This window comes from Mytilus edulis, chromosome 2, assembly GCF_963676685.1.
Source record: "Mytilus edulis chromosome 2, xbMytEdul2.2, whole genome shotgun sequence".
NCBI lineage: Eukaryota > Metazoa > Mollusca > Bivalvia > Mytilida > Mytilidae > Mytilus > Mytilus edulis.
The window spans coordinates 75117888-75137305 of NC_092345.1; the positions used below are offsets into that span (position 1 = coordinate 75117888).

The window sequence follows — 19418 nt, forward strand, 5'->3', positions numbered from 1 at the left end:
GATAAGCTACATTGTAGCAGGGGTAATAATAAGATATATTTAATTAAGGCCTCCAATTTTTTATCTCATGTTTCTAAACTTGCCAAGTTCTTGAAGAGAACATGCAGAAATGTGAGTTCCCAAATGGTTCAAAAGTAACAAATATGGAATCAATGTCACCCAATCCACACTGAATATATGAAATATGAAAATGACTGGCCATAGTTTCACAGATGAAAATATGGAAAAAAACGACCAATCAAACTTGAGAATTTCCTTGGACAGCCATGCTTTGTCTATTATCTATAATTGACCTTTCATACCATGTTTGGCTAACATTTTCTAAGAAGTATCAGTGTAGTTTACAAAATTTGAAAAGTTAACAATCATGGCATCAAACGATAACTATTCTTGTCTTCAGGGCAAAGTAATCTATAAATACTAAACAATTCATAGATTTTTGTTTTATTTTTTTTCTATAACATTTTCTTTTTTATGAATTATTTTGCATGTTTTCTGCATATAAAACATGTATACACATGTAATTGAAAGACAGAACAATTTCATTTCCATTACATTCATTAAAGTTCTGTCAACAGAACAACACCACTATAAAATAAATAGTTAAAACAAAGTAACAATCATTATACATAAACAAAAAATATGCAAATATATAAACTTTTTTCTATTTTGAAAAGTTTATAAACTTGCTGTATATTCAATAAAATACAGATGTAATTTTACATAAAATAGTTTTCTATGGTTATTTTTTATACGTGTTGTATGCTTTTTATCCAACAATATTACTGAGAAACAAAAATTTAACAAATCTTATTGTAACATCTTAAGCCTTTAAGAAAACTATTTGGGGCCTGACAGCAGTATTTACAATTGAATGAAAAGTAATTTTTATAACCAGAAGTGTAATGTAAGCGCTTTTTAAAAGCTTATGAGAAACTTACTCAAATCATTTACATGGGGAAAAATGCTGTAACTGTGTTATTGACACAATAAAGTAAATCTAAACAATTATTAGGTCAAAAGCAGACCAAACTACTTCTCATTTCTTTCAATACCAACATAAATATTACCCCAAAATATTTTTTTCCCTTAAAACAAAGAGCACTTCAGAAAACATTTTTACACCAGAAAGCCTTTAAGACATCTCATTCTATAGCCAATCATGCACACACACACAATTTAAATGATGATTTTTTTTTTTGCATATAGTACTAGTTGAAACAGACAAAAATTATGTACAAAAAGGCAGTGTTATAAAATAGAAATATTGTCAACAAATTAAAAGCAGTTGAACTCATTATGCTTATATTATACCAGACTATGAAAAATATTTTTTTTTATTGTAGAGCAATACATGTAGTATATTTATATGTAACAAACCAAAAATCTAATATATTCATGTTTTGAAAACAGAATGATTTCACTTAAAGTTGTCAAACAAATGATTCAAAGAATATTATCTCCAGTCCTTGGATCATTGGTTGTTTTCTTTGCTACACACTTAAGTGGTATTGCATGATCATTGGCAGTAATTGCTAATATTCCTAACTCCTAAATTATAGAAAAGTACTGTCACGTTTCAGTGTTTTGTTTTTTTTTATAATACAATGATAGGCTATTATCATGAAGATCTGGTAGAAATACTTAATGCCCTTGACTAAAATAAAAAAACACACTTTTTTGGAATAAAATCATTAAAAAAAAATCATATTGCTACACGTTGTTATTTTCCCCTATTACCCACAATTACACAGACATTCCTAGAACCCTGGATCCATCCGTTCAAATATACAATAAATATTATTTTTCACTCTTACAATTGGAGATGTGAAACTTTCAAACATACGATATACTATCTACTGACTTCATTGACTTGGATACAAGTGAAAAAAATCATCATTGTTTATAAATGACTATACAATGTACTGACTTTGTTTTAAATATGAGGCAATTTTCATTGTCAAGTCTATATGCAGTGTGCTCAATATTAAGAAGTGTGAGGGTAAAAAAGATATTCAGATAACACTAAATAAATGATCTATTTGTCACTATAATGATAATAATCATTTAAACAGATATGTTATATATACAAAAAAAAGTGATGAATATTATTATGAATAACTGAGCACTTTTTTTATATCAATTCCTTAATAATTTACAACAGAAAATATACACATATGTAAAATTGACTGCATGAACTTTGTTTTAATTCTAAAACTTTGATGTTTACATGTATGCATATTGGTGGTTAAAATTTAATGTTTGAGGCAAGTAAAATCACCAATTAAAGGTAAAATGAATATAACTAAAGAATTAAAGGCATTCTTGGTGGCCTTCAGATGTTTTCTGCTTTTTGGTCAGGTTGTTGTCTCTTTGACACATTTCCCATTTTTATTCTCAATTCTATTTTATAATATGTCAAAAATATAACATTAGAGAGCCTAATCTTTTATGACTTATACCAAAGGCTAGACAGAATTACCTGTCAGACCAAGCTAAAAGCTCGACTAGGTCAGTTATTAAATTATTAAAGTTAAAATGTCCCTTTTTTAACAGCTTCACTGCAGTCAACAATGATTTACATTTCAGGCAACATAATCTATTTCATGTACAGAAAGCAATTCTGCAAAAACTTATGATTTCTAGCATGAGTTATTTCCCCTTCTCAAGATATTCTGTTTGACAGCTGCTATATTCAAAATCAGTAGGGCTGAATAAATGAAGCAAATTAAAACATAAATTATTCAATTCTGTCTTTTAGCATTTTAGCACCTTAAGAAGAAATTTTGTTATGTGTTAAAGACATGATAAATTAAAATACACTTCTACAATATATATAGTTTGTAATTCCAACATTGTATTATCTGAGAACACAATTTAACTTCATGTCATGAAAATCTGAGACCTTCTACAACCTGTCACATCCTTCATATATGTTCCTTCTTATTTTGTTTCCTCAAAGAAAATCATAAACACATATTTAGTAATATCATAAATCACCACAGACGAGTATGATTATAATGTCTCTGTGATATAGTCTGATGGTTTTGTACTTGTCCATTTACAGTCCAGTTATAATCTGTTTTGGTTCTCCATGATGGTGAATAGAGACTGCTTGGACTCGGACTTTGCTTCTGTTGTATCTGTGGTAAACTGAAAAAAAAAAAAAAAAAAGTTGTTCGTGAAGAACAATGGGAGATTCCAAAAGTCATTCTTAAAACTATCTAGATGCACAATTTTTTTTTTAGTTGTTAGTGGCTTTGAAATAGCTGTCAGTAACTGTAATTAGTGTCTTTTTTTTGTACGTCGACTCTGTCTAGTATTTCTACTTGATTCCATCTGATGAGTTAAGCCTTTCATTTTTGTCAACTGATTTTTATAGTTTGTTGTTGTTGAACTGCAGGTCCCAGGTTAGGGGAGGAATGGTATCCCGCTAACATGATTACCCCTACTAAACACTGTATGTATGTGCCTGTACCAAGTCAGGAGCCTGATATTCAGTGGTTGTCATTTGTTGATGTGTTACATATTTGTTTTTCAATCATTTTTTGTACATAAATTTGGCCATTAGTTTTCTGGTTTGAATTGTTTTACTTTTGTCATTTCGATCCTTTTATAGCTGATTATGCGGTATCGGTTTAGCTCATTGTTGGAGGCTGTACGGTGACCTATAGTTGTTAATTTCTGTGTCATTTGGTCTCTTGTTTGTGGAGAGTTGTCTCATTGGCAATCATACCACATCTTTTTTTTTATAGCAAATATGCCTATGGTGTGCATACTTTTACATCCAATAATAGCTGTAGAAGGAATAGTGGAAACAAAATAACTTCAATTATTTGAACAGATGCATATGATTTGTTAAGCATTTTTTTACAGATAACAAGAGGTGCAGAATGCCATAAGAAAATGAAAATTTTTTTAAACTTACATTGAAACCAATAATCATGATGATTGATTGCCTATTATTTGTTTAACATACAGTGGCAAATATAACATACCTAATCATAATGAGAATTGACTAACAAATACTTAGGATGGTTCGGCAAGGTAGGTCAACCTAATGAAGGACAGGACATTGAGGGTATGATGGATAGACTTTACCTTGCAATGGCCCATCTTTGGAGTACAGAACAATCAGAGAGTTGTCGCAATGGTTCTAGAATGTGTATAGTATGTGGCGCTATAGGACAGGGTTCGGAGGAATTGATTCTACATGCTACTATGATATGTACCAATTATGCTGCATCCTTGTTTTGCTATGGAAGAGCCCCAAAATCCTTCAGACCAAACTCATAGAGGAAAGGTGCATAATGGCATAATATTGACTAACTATTCACTGATAGTTTTCATCGTTTATGTAGATGTTGCAGATTTAATATGACTTTTTGACAAAAATATAAACTAGATAAACCAATGGAATTACAAATGAATGAAGAGAAACAAAATTTTTAACAAACTTCACTTTTTCCCTTCAATGCTACTTTTACAAATATATAAACCTACCTTCCAACAGTTGCATCTGGAGAATATTTTAAATGACCAGTACGCCCTTGATAATCTTGATGTAAATTTAACTTGTCTTTATAGTTTGTCTGTGCACCATTCCTCTGTAGTAATGGAGGGCTGTCTGGTCGACCAATATCATTGTAGTTCCTGTTAATAGCATGGTCATTGTTAGTTTTAGTCCTAGTGTTACTTGATGGCCGTTGAGTATTACTTGATGGCCTTGACCCAGGTGGTGTGTTACCATGACGGCTGTATAAGTTTGCCCTAGCACCGAAAGCACGATCAGCAGCAGTAGTTAGCTGTTGCAAATCTAGTTGGGGGCTGTGAGAAAAATAACAAATGCATACCATTTACCAGTTGTTATGGATTATAAATGCTTATGTCAGTCCACACATGTGTCAGAGTCAAAAACCCCATTACCAGAAATTAATATTATAATAATCATTTCTACGATGCAGTACAACCAACTTTTTAACAAAGCACATAATTGTATAAAGCAATATAAAACATAGTGTCAAAGTTTATAATTTACTGCTATATAGATGATAGTATATATTTTAATGAGATTAATGTTCAACAATTATCATTAGTAAACAATAAATAGTTCATTAACATTATAACTTTTTTTTTCATTTTCTTTTTTATAATTTACATTATCAGACCTTTTTAAAGTATGATATTTTTGTAGTCAGTTTTAAGTAAGAGTGAAAACATATTAAATTCAAAATTTTATTTTCAAATACAGTTTTATGACCACTTGCACATATTTCACTTCATTATAGACTAGTGCTAATTATATACACGTATTAATCAAAAACATTAATAATAATACAAAATCATTGTGAGCAGACTCACATACCCCATGCCCACACTTGTCACTAGGCAAATAAAAGCTCACCGTATTCCTAAGTTCATAGAGTCAAAACTCCTACAAAAAGCAACTGATGCAAAATTTCTTGTAACATCAACATATAATGTCCTTATATCTACAAATTTTCATTAAATTCTGTTGGGTGGTTTCAGAGGAGTTGTGATGACAAACTATTGTAGCAAACACCAAGCAAACTAACTTTTTCAGTGAAACTAGTATTGACAGTTGTATTGCACATCACAGTTTACCAAATTAAATGTTCTGTGCCAAATTGTTTCATTTATAAAAAAGAATGTGTCCAAAGTACACGGATGCCCACTCGCAATATCATTTTCTATGTTCAGTGGACCGTGAAATTAGGGTAAAAATCTAATTTGGCATTAAAATTAGAAAGATCATATCATAGGGAACATGTGAAATAAGTTTCAAGTTGATTGGATTTCAACTTCATCAAAAACTACCTTAACCAAAAACTTTAACTTGAAACTTCATTATCATTGTCTATGTTCAGTAAAAGACGCAACTGGGGTCAAAAATCTAATTTGGCATTTTAATTAGAAAGATCATATCATAGGGAACATGTGTACTAAGTTTGAAGTTGATTGGACTTCAATTTCATCAAAAACTACCATGACCAAAAACTTTAACCTTAAGCGGGACGAACGGACGGATGCACAGACCATTGTAGTTGGGGCATAAAAATATACCTGCCTCATTGTATAACTAGATGAGACACAATAGACTTATTTGCTGTTTAAAAAGGGCTGAATATGAGACCACAGGAACAGATAAATGAATATCAGTTAACCTTTGTGACCTTCTGATTTAAAATATAAAAACCAATATATGAACTTATGGTAATTAAGATATATATATATATATTTGATCTAGTCCATATAAGTATACTTACTTCAGTCTTTCATTGATGACATCATTATGTAACACTTGGCCAGACAATGGTCGATTGGCAAGATTCTGATCATTAACAGTTTGATGCTGAAAAATATAATGATATCTGTTGCTAGGGTTACTGGGTTGCTTTGTATATCTTTTATTTTTTGAGAAATTAAAAATAATGCCATTTTGTTGATCATTGCTTGTTTGTAACTTGACAGCAATTTTAATAATAAATCCTTGACACAAAAATTACCTACAAGGTAATCACTGGTCTTAGATTATTAAATGACAAACTTTACCACATACCATGCAATTGATAGGGTACCTCCTGATGATCATACACATTTGGAAGAGATAAATACCTTGTGCGCTTAGATTTAATTCAAAACTTTAATAAAATCCTAATGCTTAGGAATTGTGTTGAGAAATATAATAAAGTCAATGGCAGGGAATTAAAACTAGAGGCTCTAAAGAGCCTGTGTCGCTCACCTTGGTCTATGTGCATATTAAACAAAGGACACAAATGGATTCATGACAAAATTGTATTTTGGTGATGGTGATGTGTTTGAAGTTCTTACTTTACTGAACGATTTTGCTTCTTACAATTATATCTATAATGAACTTTGCCCATTAGTAACAGAGAACTATATTTGGTAAAAATTTACATAAATTTACCAAATTAATGAAAATTGTTAAAAATTGACTATAAAGGGCAATAACTCCTTAAGGGGTCAATTGACCATTTAGGTCATGTTGACTTATTTGTAGATCTTACTTTGCTGAACATTATTGCTGTTTACAGTTTATCGCTATCTATAATAGTATTCAAGATAACCAAAAACGGCAAAATTTCTTTAAAAATTACCAATTGGAGGGCAGCAACCCAACAACCAGTTGTCCAATTCATCTGAAAAATTCAGGGCAGATAGATATTGACTTGATTAACAATTTAACTTCTTGTCAGATTTGCTCTAGATGCTTTGGTTTCATAGTTATAAGCCAAAAACTGCATTTTACCCCTATGTTCTATTTTTAGCCGTGGCGGCCATCTTGGTTGAATGGCCAGGTCATCGGACACATTTTTCAAACTAGATACCCCAAAGATGATTGTGGCCTAGTAGTTTCAGTGGAGATTTTGTAAAAGATTACTTAGATTTATGAAAAATGGTTAAAGATTGACTATAAAGGGCAATAACTCCTAAAGGGGTCAACTGACCATTTTGGTCATGTTGACTTATTTGTAGATCTTACTTTGCTGAACATTATTGCTGTTTACAATTTATCTCTATCTATAATAATATTCAAGATAATAACCAAAAACAGCAAAATTTCCTCAAAATTACCAATTCGGGGGCAGCAACCCAACAACCGATTGACCGATTCATCTGAAAATTTCAGGGCAGATAGATCTTGACCTGATAAACATTTTTATCCCATGTCAGATTTCCTCAAAATGCTTTGGTTTTTGAGTTATAAGCCAAAAACTGCATTTTACCCCTATGTTCTATTTTTAGCGGTGGCGGCCATCTTGGTTGGTTGACCAGGTCACGCCACACATTTTTTAAACTAGATACCCCAAAGATGATTGTGGCCAAGTTTGGATTAATTTGGCCCAGTAGTTGCAGAGGAGAAGATTTTTGTAAAGGATTACTTTAATTTACGAAAAATGGTTAAAAATTGACTATAAAGGGCAATAACTCCTAAACGGGTCAACTGACCATTTTGGTCATGTTGACTTATTTGTAGATCTTACTTTGCTGAACATTATTGCTGTTTACAATTTATCTCTATCTATAATAATATTCAAGATAATAACCAAAAACAGCAAAATTTCCTCAAAATTACCAATTCAGGGGCAGCAACCCAACAACCGATTGACCGATTCATCTGAAAATTTCAGGGCAGATAGATCTTGACCTGATAAACATTTTTATCCCATGTCAGATTTCCTCAAAATGCTTTGGTTTTTGAGTTATAAGCCAAAAACTGCATTTTACCCCTATGTTCTATTTTTAGCGGTGGCGGCCATCTTGGTTGGTTGACCAGGTCACGCCACACATTTTTTAAACTAGATACCCCAAAGATGATTGTGGCCAAGTTTGGATTAATTTGGCCCAGTAGTTTCAGAGGAGAAGATTTTTGTAAAAGATTACTTTAATTTACGAAAAATGGTTAAAAATTGACTATAAAGGGCAATAACTCCTAAACGGGTCAACTGACCATTTTGGTCATGTTGACTTATTTGTAGATCTTACTTTGTTGAACATTATTGCTGTTTACAGTTTATCTCTATCTATAATAATATTCAAGATAATAACCAAAAACAGCAAAATTTCCTCAAAATTACCAATTCGGGGGCAGCAACCCAACAACCGATTGACCGATTCATCTGAAAATTTCAGGGCAGATAGATCTTGACCTGATAAACATTTTTATCCCATGTCAGATTTCCTCAAAATGCTTTGGTTTTTGAGTTATAAGCCAAAAACTGCATTTTACCCCTTTGTTCTATTTTTAGCCGTGGCGGCCATCTTGGTTGGTTGACCAGGTCACGCCACACATTTTTTAAACTAGATACCCCAAAGATGATTGTGGCCAAGTTTGGATTAATTTGGCCCAGTAGTTGCAGAGGAGAAGATTTTTGTAAAGCATTACTTTAATTTACGAAAAATGGTTAAAAATTGACTATAAAGGGCAATAACTCCTAAACGGGTCAACTGACCATTTTGGTCATGTTGACTTATTTGTAGATCTTACTTTGCTGAACATTATTGCTGTTTACAATTTATCTCTATCTATAATAATATTCAAGATAATGACCAAAAACAGCAAAATTTCCTCAAAATTACCAATTCAGGGGCAGCAACCCAACAACCGATTGACCGATTCATCTGAAAATTTCAGGGCAGATAGATCTTGACCTGATAAACATTTTTATCCCATGTCAGATTTCCTCAAAATGCTTTGGTTTTTGAGTTATAAGCCAAAAACTGCATTTTACCCCTTTGTTCTATTTTTAGCCGTGGCGGCCATCTTGGTTGGTTGACCAGGTCACGCCACACATTTTTTAAACTAGATACCCCAAAGATGATTGTGGCCAAGTTTGGATTAATTTGGCCCAGTAGTTTCAGAGGAGAAGATTTTTGTAAAAGATTACTTTAATTAACGAAAAATGGTTAAAAATTGACTATAAAGGGCAATAACTCCTAAACGGGTCAACTGACCATTTTGGTCATGTTGACTTATTTGTAGATCTTACTTTGCTGAACATTATTGCTGTTTACAATTTATCTCTATCTATAATAATATTCAAGATAATAACCAAAAACAGCAAAATTTCCTCAAAATTACCAATTCAGGGGCAGCAACCCAACAACCGATTGACCGATTCATCTGAAAATTTCAGGGCAGATAGATCTTGACCTGATAAACATTTTTATCCCATGTCAGATTTGCTCTAAATGCTTTGGTTTTTGAGTTATAAGCCAAAAACTGCATTTTACCCCTATGTTCTATTTTTAGCCGTGGCGGCCATCTTGGTTGGTTGACCGGGTCACGCCACACATTTTTTAAACTAGATACCCCAATGATGATTGTGGCCAAGTTTGGTTTGATTTGACCCAGTAGTTTCAGAGGAGAAGATTTTTGTAAAAGTTAACGACGACGGACGACGACGGACGACGACGACGACGGACGCCAAGTGATGAGAAAAGCTCACTTGGCCCTTCGGGCCAGGTGAGCTAAAAATATATTGCAATGTAATCATTTGACTATGTTTTTTATTGATCAACATTGAATGTAAATTCAGCAATGATTTCAAATAAAAGACAAAATTCTGACATTGCCTAGCATTGTCAAAATGTATTCATATATTCAGTTTCTACCATTAATTGAGAACATCTGTATTACCTCATCATTTCTAGAAGGGTAAGTATTATTTGATGCTTTAGAGAATCGTCCTGATGGTGGACGGTCTCTTGTGTGCCAATTCTGTGCTGAATGGATACCATTAGGTCTTCGTATAATAACATCATCCTCGGGACTGTTCCTCCCTTGTCTGTAATTATCTGAAATAATATTCATTTGATGTTTATAAACAAAATTAATTCATATCATATAAGCTTATAACAATTTTTAATTGGTTGATTAGTGTTTAAGTTCATTTTTAGCACTGTTGGTGGTGGCCAGTTTTTATTGGTGGAGGAAGAGTGCCTGAAAAAAAACCACTGACCTGTGCCAGGAAAACTCAATTCTTATCAATTAAGATTGGAGTTGAACAATTCTGTCACCTGTGTAAGTAGGAAATCACCACCCCAATGTTGATAGGCTAGTGATACAGTATTTAATCTACTTAGACAACTTGGCAACCAAGGTCTCTTAAGTGTTTTTAAATTACATGACAGCACATTGTCTAATACATAAAGTTGTACTGTTTATCACAAGAACGAAAATGGTCTTTTTGCAAATTCTGTAATTGAAATCCATTTGTAGGAGTTGTTTCCCTTACTAAGGAGAGATAATTTTGATGTACTACATGGAAAGGGTTTAACTCTATTTGAATATTTGTTAAGCTTTTCATTCCAAGCTATTCAAAACTATTTTAGCTACTAAAAAGTGGTTAAAACACCTATATATCACTCACAACTTATCATGCATTTGCTTGGTTTAGAACCAGTCTACAATTGTCATATAGTGAAATATAAAGTATGATAACAGAATCAAACAGATAATTGGCAAATACATGTAGATGGTACTTACAATGAGACCTAGGAGGATGAGCTGGAGGTTTACCATTACGTCGACCTTGCATATCTGTTCTACCATTAAAAAATCCTTCAAACACTACAAAATTGTTCACCTGCGTAACCACTGCCTTTAAATTGTAATGTTTGTTGAGAAAGCTACTAAATTTAAACGATGGCTTGTCAATAGCTAAATGTTTTGGATTAATGTTCTGTTCCTGAAAAAAGAAAACATTGTGAAAAAAAAATTAAATATGTCATCTACATGTAATCTTTTATATCAGCATGTATTTGTATAGATCTAATAAAACTTTCAAGTTAAAAGAAACTTAACATGATCCATAGTAGGTAACACAAAACCTACATTAACTCACACACAGCTTTGTTATGAGTTTGTGATATCTTTGACCATAATTGTGTAACTTAATTTTATTCATGTATATCAAATAGTGTAAAAAAAACTTGAGCAAACATATGGGTGAATAAGGTCCATCTTAAATTTAAATAGGAAGTCACTTTGTAGTGACAAATGTTAAGATCATAAAATCCAATGGGAACTTGTACCACTACCATGTAACACATATTTTAAAGCTTGATTCCTTCCACTACAAAAACATAAATATAATTCAAGACTTAATGATTTGCTAGCTATTATTGATGGACTGTATTACAAATGCCTTACTTCTATTGTGATAGTAAATCAAACCAGTGTATTTGACACTTTGTTAATTTGAAATTCATATGAAGTAACACATACATTTAAATTGGCTATTAATATTTTATTTCAAGTTAACAGAGTGATGTATTGATTGTTTGACTGATTTCAATGAAAAATTTATACGAAAAAAAACCCACAGATAATAGGAATTCTACATTTTGTATTCACAACTGAATAGTTGAATGAAAACTATTTTAATTTCAATCAAGTTAATGTTTGATAAAAATAAATGTAATTAGCTATCCAAAAGGAAGATAATAAATGTAATCTAACCTTTTAATCTCCATTGGTTTAAAAAGATATAATTTACTGTTTGTTTTTGAGATTATTTTTTAAATAAAACTTATTTACAGCAATTGCTTTTCCTGTTCTGAATGTTCTTGTATGTTCTATATTAAAGTACTACTGTTAGTCAACATATATATATAGATTGGAAAGGAGAGTTGTGATCTTAAAACACTTTTTAACCCTGTAGCATATTCATGTCAACGACCACACTCAGTGGAACCTTATAAGGGTTTCTTTTGTCAAATCTTAATTTTTTGGATTATTTTGATTTTTTATTTATTCGCTTATCTTCTTCAGTGGACAATATGATATAGAGCTTAGCACATTGTACAAACACATGTCTATTGTTGTATTTTGCAATTTAGGTGAATTTTTAGTTATTTGTGTTCTTTAGTTGTTGTGGTGACACATACATGTACCCTATTCCTCATTTTTACATTTAATATAAATTTCTACAATTAGGTTTGACTTGTAAGAGAATTAGACATCTGTAGTGTATGCACATGCCTGTTATCTTAAACTGGTATATTATGGTATGTTTGTAAAACAAGAGTTTGTTTGTCATTTCTTAGCAATATAATATATATACTAATCTAACAATTTCAGTTTTAACATGTGATTTATTTAGTCTTACAGTCAACTTTTTTAATAGACAACATACATGTAAGACAATAAAACTATTTATCATAAAAAAATTAAGCATAGCATACATATGGGATAATTTACCTTCAAAAAGTATTCAAATAACTTTTTGCCACAACCCATTCTCTGCCTTGATTCATGAACATAAAAGTCCAAAACACATACAGGTTCCATTTCATGTTGGCGTCCTAGACTATCGTACACAAACAATCTTTTAGGTCCTATCTTCAATATGCCTACTGCAGCACCCTTTCCACTACAATAAAAATCATTATTTTCCTTTGAATTTATTTTCAATAATTGATTATAACTGTTGATATCATAATGAACAGTTGACGATTTCATTGTGTCCTTAATTTTAATAAATTAATTTCCGAGATAAACATGTCCAACAAAAATATTTATATCTGTGAAACATCCCACTCATATATATTTTGAATGTACATTAATTGTATTACAATATTTGAGTGAAACAAGAATGTGTCCCTAGTGCATGGATGCCCCATCTGCACTATCATTTTCTATGTTCAGTGGACCATGAAAATGGGATAAAATTTCTAATTTGGCATTAAAATTAGAAAGATCATATCATAGGGAACATGTATACTAAGTTTCAAGTTGATTGGACTTCAACTTCATCAAAAACTACCTCGATCAAAAACTTTAACCTGAAGCGTGACAGACAGACGGATGGATGCACAGATCAGAAAACATAAATAAAACTATTTTTATGCCCATAAATGGGGCATAAAAATAGTTTTTGCATTAGATAAACTACCTGTTAGCTTCTGCATCTTTGATAACATACAATGTATGATCAGACAATTCCAACTTTCTTGCTAAAGTAATAGGTCCATGTAAGCCTTGTGCCTGAAATATTAAAAAATAAAAATAGCAACTGATTTCAATAACAGAACATTTAGTCACACTGCAACCTTCTTGTTTGATTGTTCCTAAAAAAACATGTACCATGCAAAACTTAAACAGTTCCTTTACTTGACAATAACACAGCTGTGTAATGCCAATACAATACATCTAAAGCTGTCCCAGCAATGCATATGGCCAAGGTAAAGTAAATGTCATAACTCTGGCTTAAACAACAGCAGTTTGTGTCCAATTGTTTATTGACACTTCTGTGTTATATTTTCTCTAACATGTCTAACATGTCTAAGGTCAGCAAATCAAAATGATCTAAATGACTTGATATCATATCAGAAGTTTATGATTTTAAGCTTGCTTAAAGTACAAAATGTACTAATTTACTAAGTATTTTTCTAAATGTTATTCAAAACCGATTTTCTGCTTTTACTGACACTTTCGTTATCTATTATTTGATCATCAAAGATGTAAGTCCTACTACATCTGTACTGATTCTTATATAAATACATAATAATACATTGTTTCATGCACTATTCACTATTCCCATTCAACAATATCAGTTTTTTTCCTACTCTGTAACTCATAAAAACAAGGAATTATTTGAATTTGGAATAATTCAGAATTCTGGACAAGAGATTATAAATATATGATATGAAAACTAACCTACATGTGTAACTTAAGTAACTATGGAGGGTTAACAATGGGCAAGGGGCTATGGTTCAAGTTTCTTTCGCTAATATTTCAGTATGAACTAAACACCCCCCACTCCTAATTGTGTTATTTTTTTTCATTATACATTTCTTATCAATTTGCAAGAAATCAAAATTATAACAGATCTAAAACAAATGAAACAATTCCTTTTTAAAGGTATATCTTTTTGTTTTTAGTCAATTAAGGAATTTTGATTTTGAGGGTTAAGTTCTTTGTAAAATTTAATCAATTTCGTTTTCTATACTAAAATTCTTATTGACTCAAATCATAACTTTTCATAAGGTTGTTAGTTTGAAACCCACATGTGGCAGGTGCGTTTGATACCAAACTTAATTGAGTCTAGTGTTGTCATTCTTCTGTGGAAGGTCAGTTGTTCTCTCTTGGATCTTGCCTTCCACCAACAATACAATTTGACTGTCAAGATACCCAATAAAGCAGGAAAAATGATTTAAAACACCAACAATCAATTCATTAAACACATTTATCTAAAATTTTGATTAAGAATAATAAATTTCCAAACCAGAAAAAAATAAATGATGCTGTAATTAATCCTATGTAAAATGAATCCTTGGTGTTTATAACTTACTCTAGCAGAAGCTTCTCCCATCCGGTCAATAACTTGGTGCAGTTGCTTCCGTAATGTGGCATAATCATAGCTGAAAGAAAGAAAAAACAAACTGTAAGAATTTATCTTCAAACTTGACTTTCTTCAAGAATATTGAAACTAAAAATATTTCAAAATAATAGATGATACATAAATTTGTATACATAAAGGAGTAGGTCCAGTAAGGACTCATTTTGGCCTCAAATTTCAGTTTCGTCTGACGAAAGATTTTGACCACTTTTTAAACACTTAAGTGTCTATTTCACTTGATTCAATTAGTATATGTGAAAGATTTTAACTGATTAAGTCATTAAAAACGATCCGATTGAAACTCAAATATGAAAAATCTCTCAAATATGCCAAAAAACGTCACTTTTCAGATTGTTTTTGTCAAAAATGAAAGTGGCCGCATCCGTGTTCATCCACAACCTTTATATATGTTATGTATTATCATAAAATACAACTTACATTGCAATATTAAGGATGAACACAAATGCGGCCACTTTCGTTTTACACGGAAACCGTCAAAAATTTAACTAAAATGATAGAATTTTGAAGATTTCAGTAATTTAGCACGACTTAATGGTGCTCCAACCCGATATATGTGCATTGTATTGTCAAAAACAGCCCATATTTATGTAGCAGAAGCATTCAACTGTCCAATAAATAACTAAAAGTTTACATTTTAACAATTTTGTAAAACTGTTATATTTTTGGGCCAAAAAGGGGCCTTACTGGACCTACTCCTTTGCAAACAATTAACAATAAAAAAATTATTTAGCATTACTGATGCCTACATATGAAATTAAACATCTTAAAGATAAACAAATAAGAATATTCTTTTTGGAAATCTATGACTATTGATCCTAGAATTTGTGAGAGTCTATAATTATATATTCACATCATACAACAACTCTATTGTGGCATAAACTCTTTCGTGGCATGAAGACATCTTCTATTTTGAAAACAACATTTCACTGGAATGTCTACTACTGGCTGACAAATTGCAATAAGGTGTATTCATCAGTGAAAGGATCTGTATCTGTTAACAAATTCCACAAGCCATGACGTGTGTCTCTGACTGGAAATGATAGACATGTTAGATGTTGTTTCTGCTTTGTATGAATCTCATTCTGATGAGTTCTGCTCTTTTCAATTGAATTTATAGTTTGTTCTTAAGTTGTACTGTTAAGCCACTGTACATGCTGTCCCAGGTTAAGGGAGGGTTGGCTCTTTCAAACATGTAAAGCCCCACCACATTTTGTATGTGTCTGTCACAAGTCAGGAGCCCAAAGTTCAGTGGTTGTCAAATTTTTTGCTACATGTATAAATGAGGCTGATAGATTTTTTACTTTCCTAGCTAATTAGCAGTTAAAATTTTTCTCATTGTTGAAGGCCATAAGGTTGCCTATAATACACCTTATCGCTATTTGTCCGCCATTACTGCATATCACACAGGTTCCCATAAAATTTTGATGTCATAAAACAAAATATCTGACGCCACGAGGGAAAAGTGATTGTGTATGACTTCAAAAGTTCAAGCGGCCAGGATTAGCAATAAGGGGTTGATAGGTATCAGGTCTGTTCGCGCCCAATATACTTTCACACGTTCGCGCCCAATTTTAATTCAAATTCCAGTTGAATAATTGCAAAATCATGATTGTTGTTTTTAATTGCTTTCGTGTAAATACTGAATTTATTTATAGCTTGGTATGAGTAAAAGATTGAAGATTTTAAACTTGTAAAACACAAAAGATAATATATTAATTGTTTTTACAGTGACTTGATTGTAAGTGTTGCTATCCACCAATTGCAATTCATTCAAAATTTTGACCAAATTGCAATTTGTTTTTATTAAACCAAATTGTTCAACTGGTCAGAAATTTGAACCAACTGCTGTAGAAAACCACAGTCAAGACTGAAAGTGCAAGGTAATAAAATAAAACATACTTACAATCCTATAAGACTTTAACTCCACTTTATTGATGGTATTTTTAAATCAGTCTATCAATCTGTATAGTTATATTATAGCCATTACCATACTAAAGGTGAACTGTTTTATTTTTAATTGCTATAAAAATGTCCAAACTAAGCTTTTATATAGTTTTTCTTTCGAAAAGTATTCTATATTCATAAGAATCACACATTATGTAAATAAAAACATTTCATATTCAGTAAAATATTTGTGAAATTGCAATATGTTTGTAGGAAGGGGAGATAATCTTTTTTGGTTTCAAAAAATCTTTATTCAAAAGAATAGTATTTTAGGTTATCTCCACAAGGAAACTTATCAATAGCATATTGTTATTTCACACATATTTTACTGAATATATGATGTATTATTTTAAATGATATATGATTCTTATAAATATAAAATCCTTTTCAAAAGAAAAACTATATAAAAGCTTAGTTTGGACATTTTTATAGCAATTAAAAATAAAAAGGATTTTATATTTATAAGAATCATATATCATTTAAAATAATACATCATATATTCAGTAAAATATGTGTGAAATAACAATATGCTATTGATAAGTTTCCTTGTGGAGATAACCTAAAATACTATTCTTTTGAATAAAGATTTTTTGAAACCAAAAAAGATTATCTCCCCTTCCTACAAACATATTGCAATTTCACAAATATTTTACTGAATATGAAATGTTTTTATTCACATAATGTGTGATTCTTATGAATATAGAATACTTTTCGAAAGAAAAACTATATAAAAGCTTAGTTTGGACATTTTTATAGCAATTAAAAATAAAACAGTTCACCTTTAGTATGGTAATGGCTATAATATAACTATACAGATTGATCGACTGATTTAGTAATACCATCAATAAAGTGGAGTTAAAGTCTTATAGGATTGTAAGTATATTTTATTTTATCACCTTGCACTTTCACATTTTGACTGAACAATTTGTTCAATATTCTGACCAGTTGAACAATTTGATTTTATAAAACAAATTGCAATTTGGTCAAAATTTTGAATGAGTTTGCAATTGGTGGATCATATATTTTATTTTATCACCTTGCACTTTCACATTTTGATTGAACAATTTGTTCAATATTCTGACCAGTTGAACAATTTGATTTTATAAAACAAATTGCAATTTGGTCAAAATTTTGAATGAGTTGCAATTGGTGGATAGCAACACTAACAGTCAAGTCACTGTAACAGCTTGGTACCTTTGATCTGAAACTATGAAACAATAAAATATAGCAATACACTAACCAAAACATGATTAAGAGTTATTTAACACAAAATAAAACGTTGACAGAATCCCAATTTATTTAGAAAGGAATATTAGTTTTTTTTAACAATACACTATCCAAAACATGATTGAGATTTATTCAACACAAAAAAAAACAAAAAAAAAAACGCTGTCTCACTTTATTTTGAGGACAATGAAAACAATTATACTTATAAGAATACTACTTGCCAAAACTTGATTACAAAGTTATGAAATACAAAACCAATTAAAATTGGGCGCGAACATGTAGGGTGCAAACGGACTTTGGGTGCAAACATGAAGGGTGCGAAAGAGAAAAGGGGGCGAACATGAGTGGGTGCGAACGTGAGTGGGTGCGAACGTGAATGGGCGCGAACGGACCTGGATTCGCAATTAGGTGTATTGCTTACACATCCACATTTACTTGAACTTTCAGTTTGATGGAAGTACTGTATATAGTACCAATCATGAGATGCTATTGATAAATGATTTATATTTAGTTGAGATCTAGTTTAGCAAGGATTTATCATGGATACGTCATCAAATATTGGTTCTTACTGAGACGCATAAACACAAACATTGTGACATGAAATTTATTATTGAGGGGGGATAGGACCTTTATGGGGACTCCGGGATCGGGTGTTTTTAAGCTCGGGATTTCGGGATTGACCCTTTCGGGATCCGGGAATCCTTTTTTCAGATTTCCGGATGTCAGGATTTGCTTTATTTAAATTCGGGACCTCTGGATTTCGTTTTTTCAAGTCCGGGATTTCGGGATCAAGACCCCTCCTATCCCCCCTCATTATTGGAAAGTGTACAAATTGAAGTTCTCCATTGGCAATCATACCATTGTGCACATACAGTTAACTTTCATCGTTAATCACCTTTTCAAATTCAAATATATTATCACAACGAATTGCAATAAACGTAAGAAGAAATAAATAAATTACCAGTACCACTTGCACTATAAGATAACAGGTGGTTGTCAACCAAAGCCTTACCCATTTGCATTCTTTCTATATGGTGTTACTTTGTGATCTAATTTTGTTACTGTATCTTTAAATAAATAATTGATATTAAAATCAAATTCCATCTTTCTTCTTAAGTTCAACAGCAAGCAGTATAGCTAACAAAGTTAGTAACTAACTCTCTAAAAAATATTCATTATCCGCCATGTTTTGGTATCCGCCAAACATTGCAGTATCGCAGTGAATGTATCAATTCATTAGTAATATATAAACAATGTTATGCTTTAAAAAGGAAATAAAATATATAAAAAATGATTAATAAGCAATTATTACGTTTTCTAATTATCTCTAAAAAAAAT

At 31.4% G+C, this 19418-nt stretch overlaps 1 protein-coding gene across 3 annotated transcripts; it reads right to left on the bottom strand.

The window, feature by feature from the left end:
* Positions 1-428: 428 nt before the first annotated feature.
* LOC139512982 (alpha-tubulin N-acetyltransferase-like) lies at positions 429-19387 on the bottom strand. Of its 3 annotated transcripts, XM_071301018.1 has the most exons (10): positions 19093-19286; positions 14841-14910; positions 13443-13534; positions 12749-12920; positions 11033-11234; positions 10184-10341; positions 6288-6373; positions 5405-5434; positions 4504-4653; positions 429-3153 (listed from the first exon to the last, which is right to left on the bottom strand). In XM_071301018.1, exons 1-10 carry the CDS (start codon positions 19182-19184, stop codon positions 2997-2999), a joined length of 1209 nt encoding a protein of 402 aa, XP_071157119.1. In that variant the 5' UTR covers positions 19185-19286; the 3' UTR covers positions 429-2996. The 3 variants fall into 3 exon arrangements, with proteins under 3 accessions (XP_071157119.1, XP_071157118.1, XP_071157120.1); XM_071301017.1 differs by lacking the exon at positions 5405-5434 and having other exon boundaries at positions 4504-4827; positions 19093-19387; XM_071301019.1 differs by lacking the exon at positions 5405-5434.
* Positions 19388-19418: the final 31 nt, after the last annotated feature.

Bases quoted from the DNA above. Each gene is read 5' to 3' on its own strand.
- LOC139512982 (XM_071301017.1), bottom strand. From the start codon at position 19,184: ATGGAATTTGATTTTAATATCAATTATTTATTTAAAGATACAGTAACA. The intron at 14,911-19,092 runs GTAAGGCTTTGG...TCTTTCTTTCAG, and splicing joins TATAGAAAGAATGCAAATGG to CTATGATTATGCCACATTAC. The intron at 11,235-12,748 runs GTAAATTATCCC...TTCTTTTTTCAG, and splicing joins TATTTGAATACTTTTTGAAG to GAACAGAACATTAATCCAAA.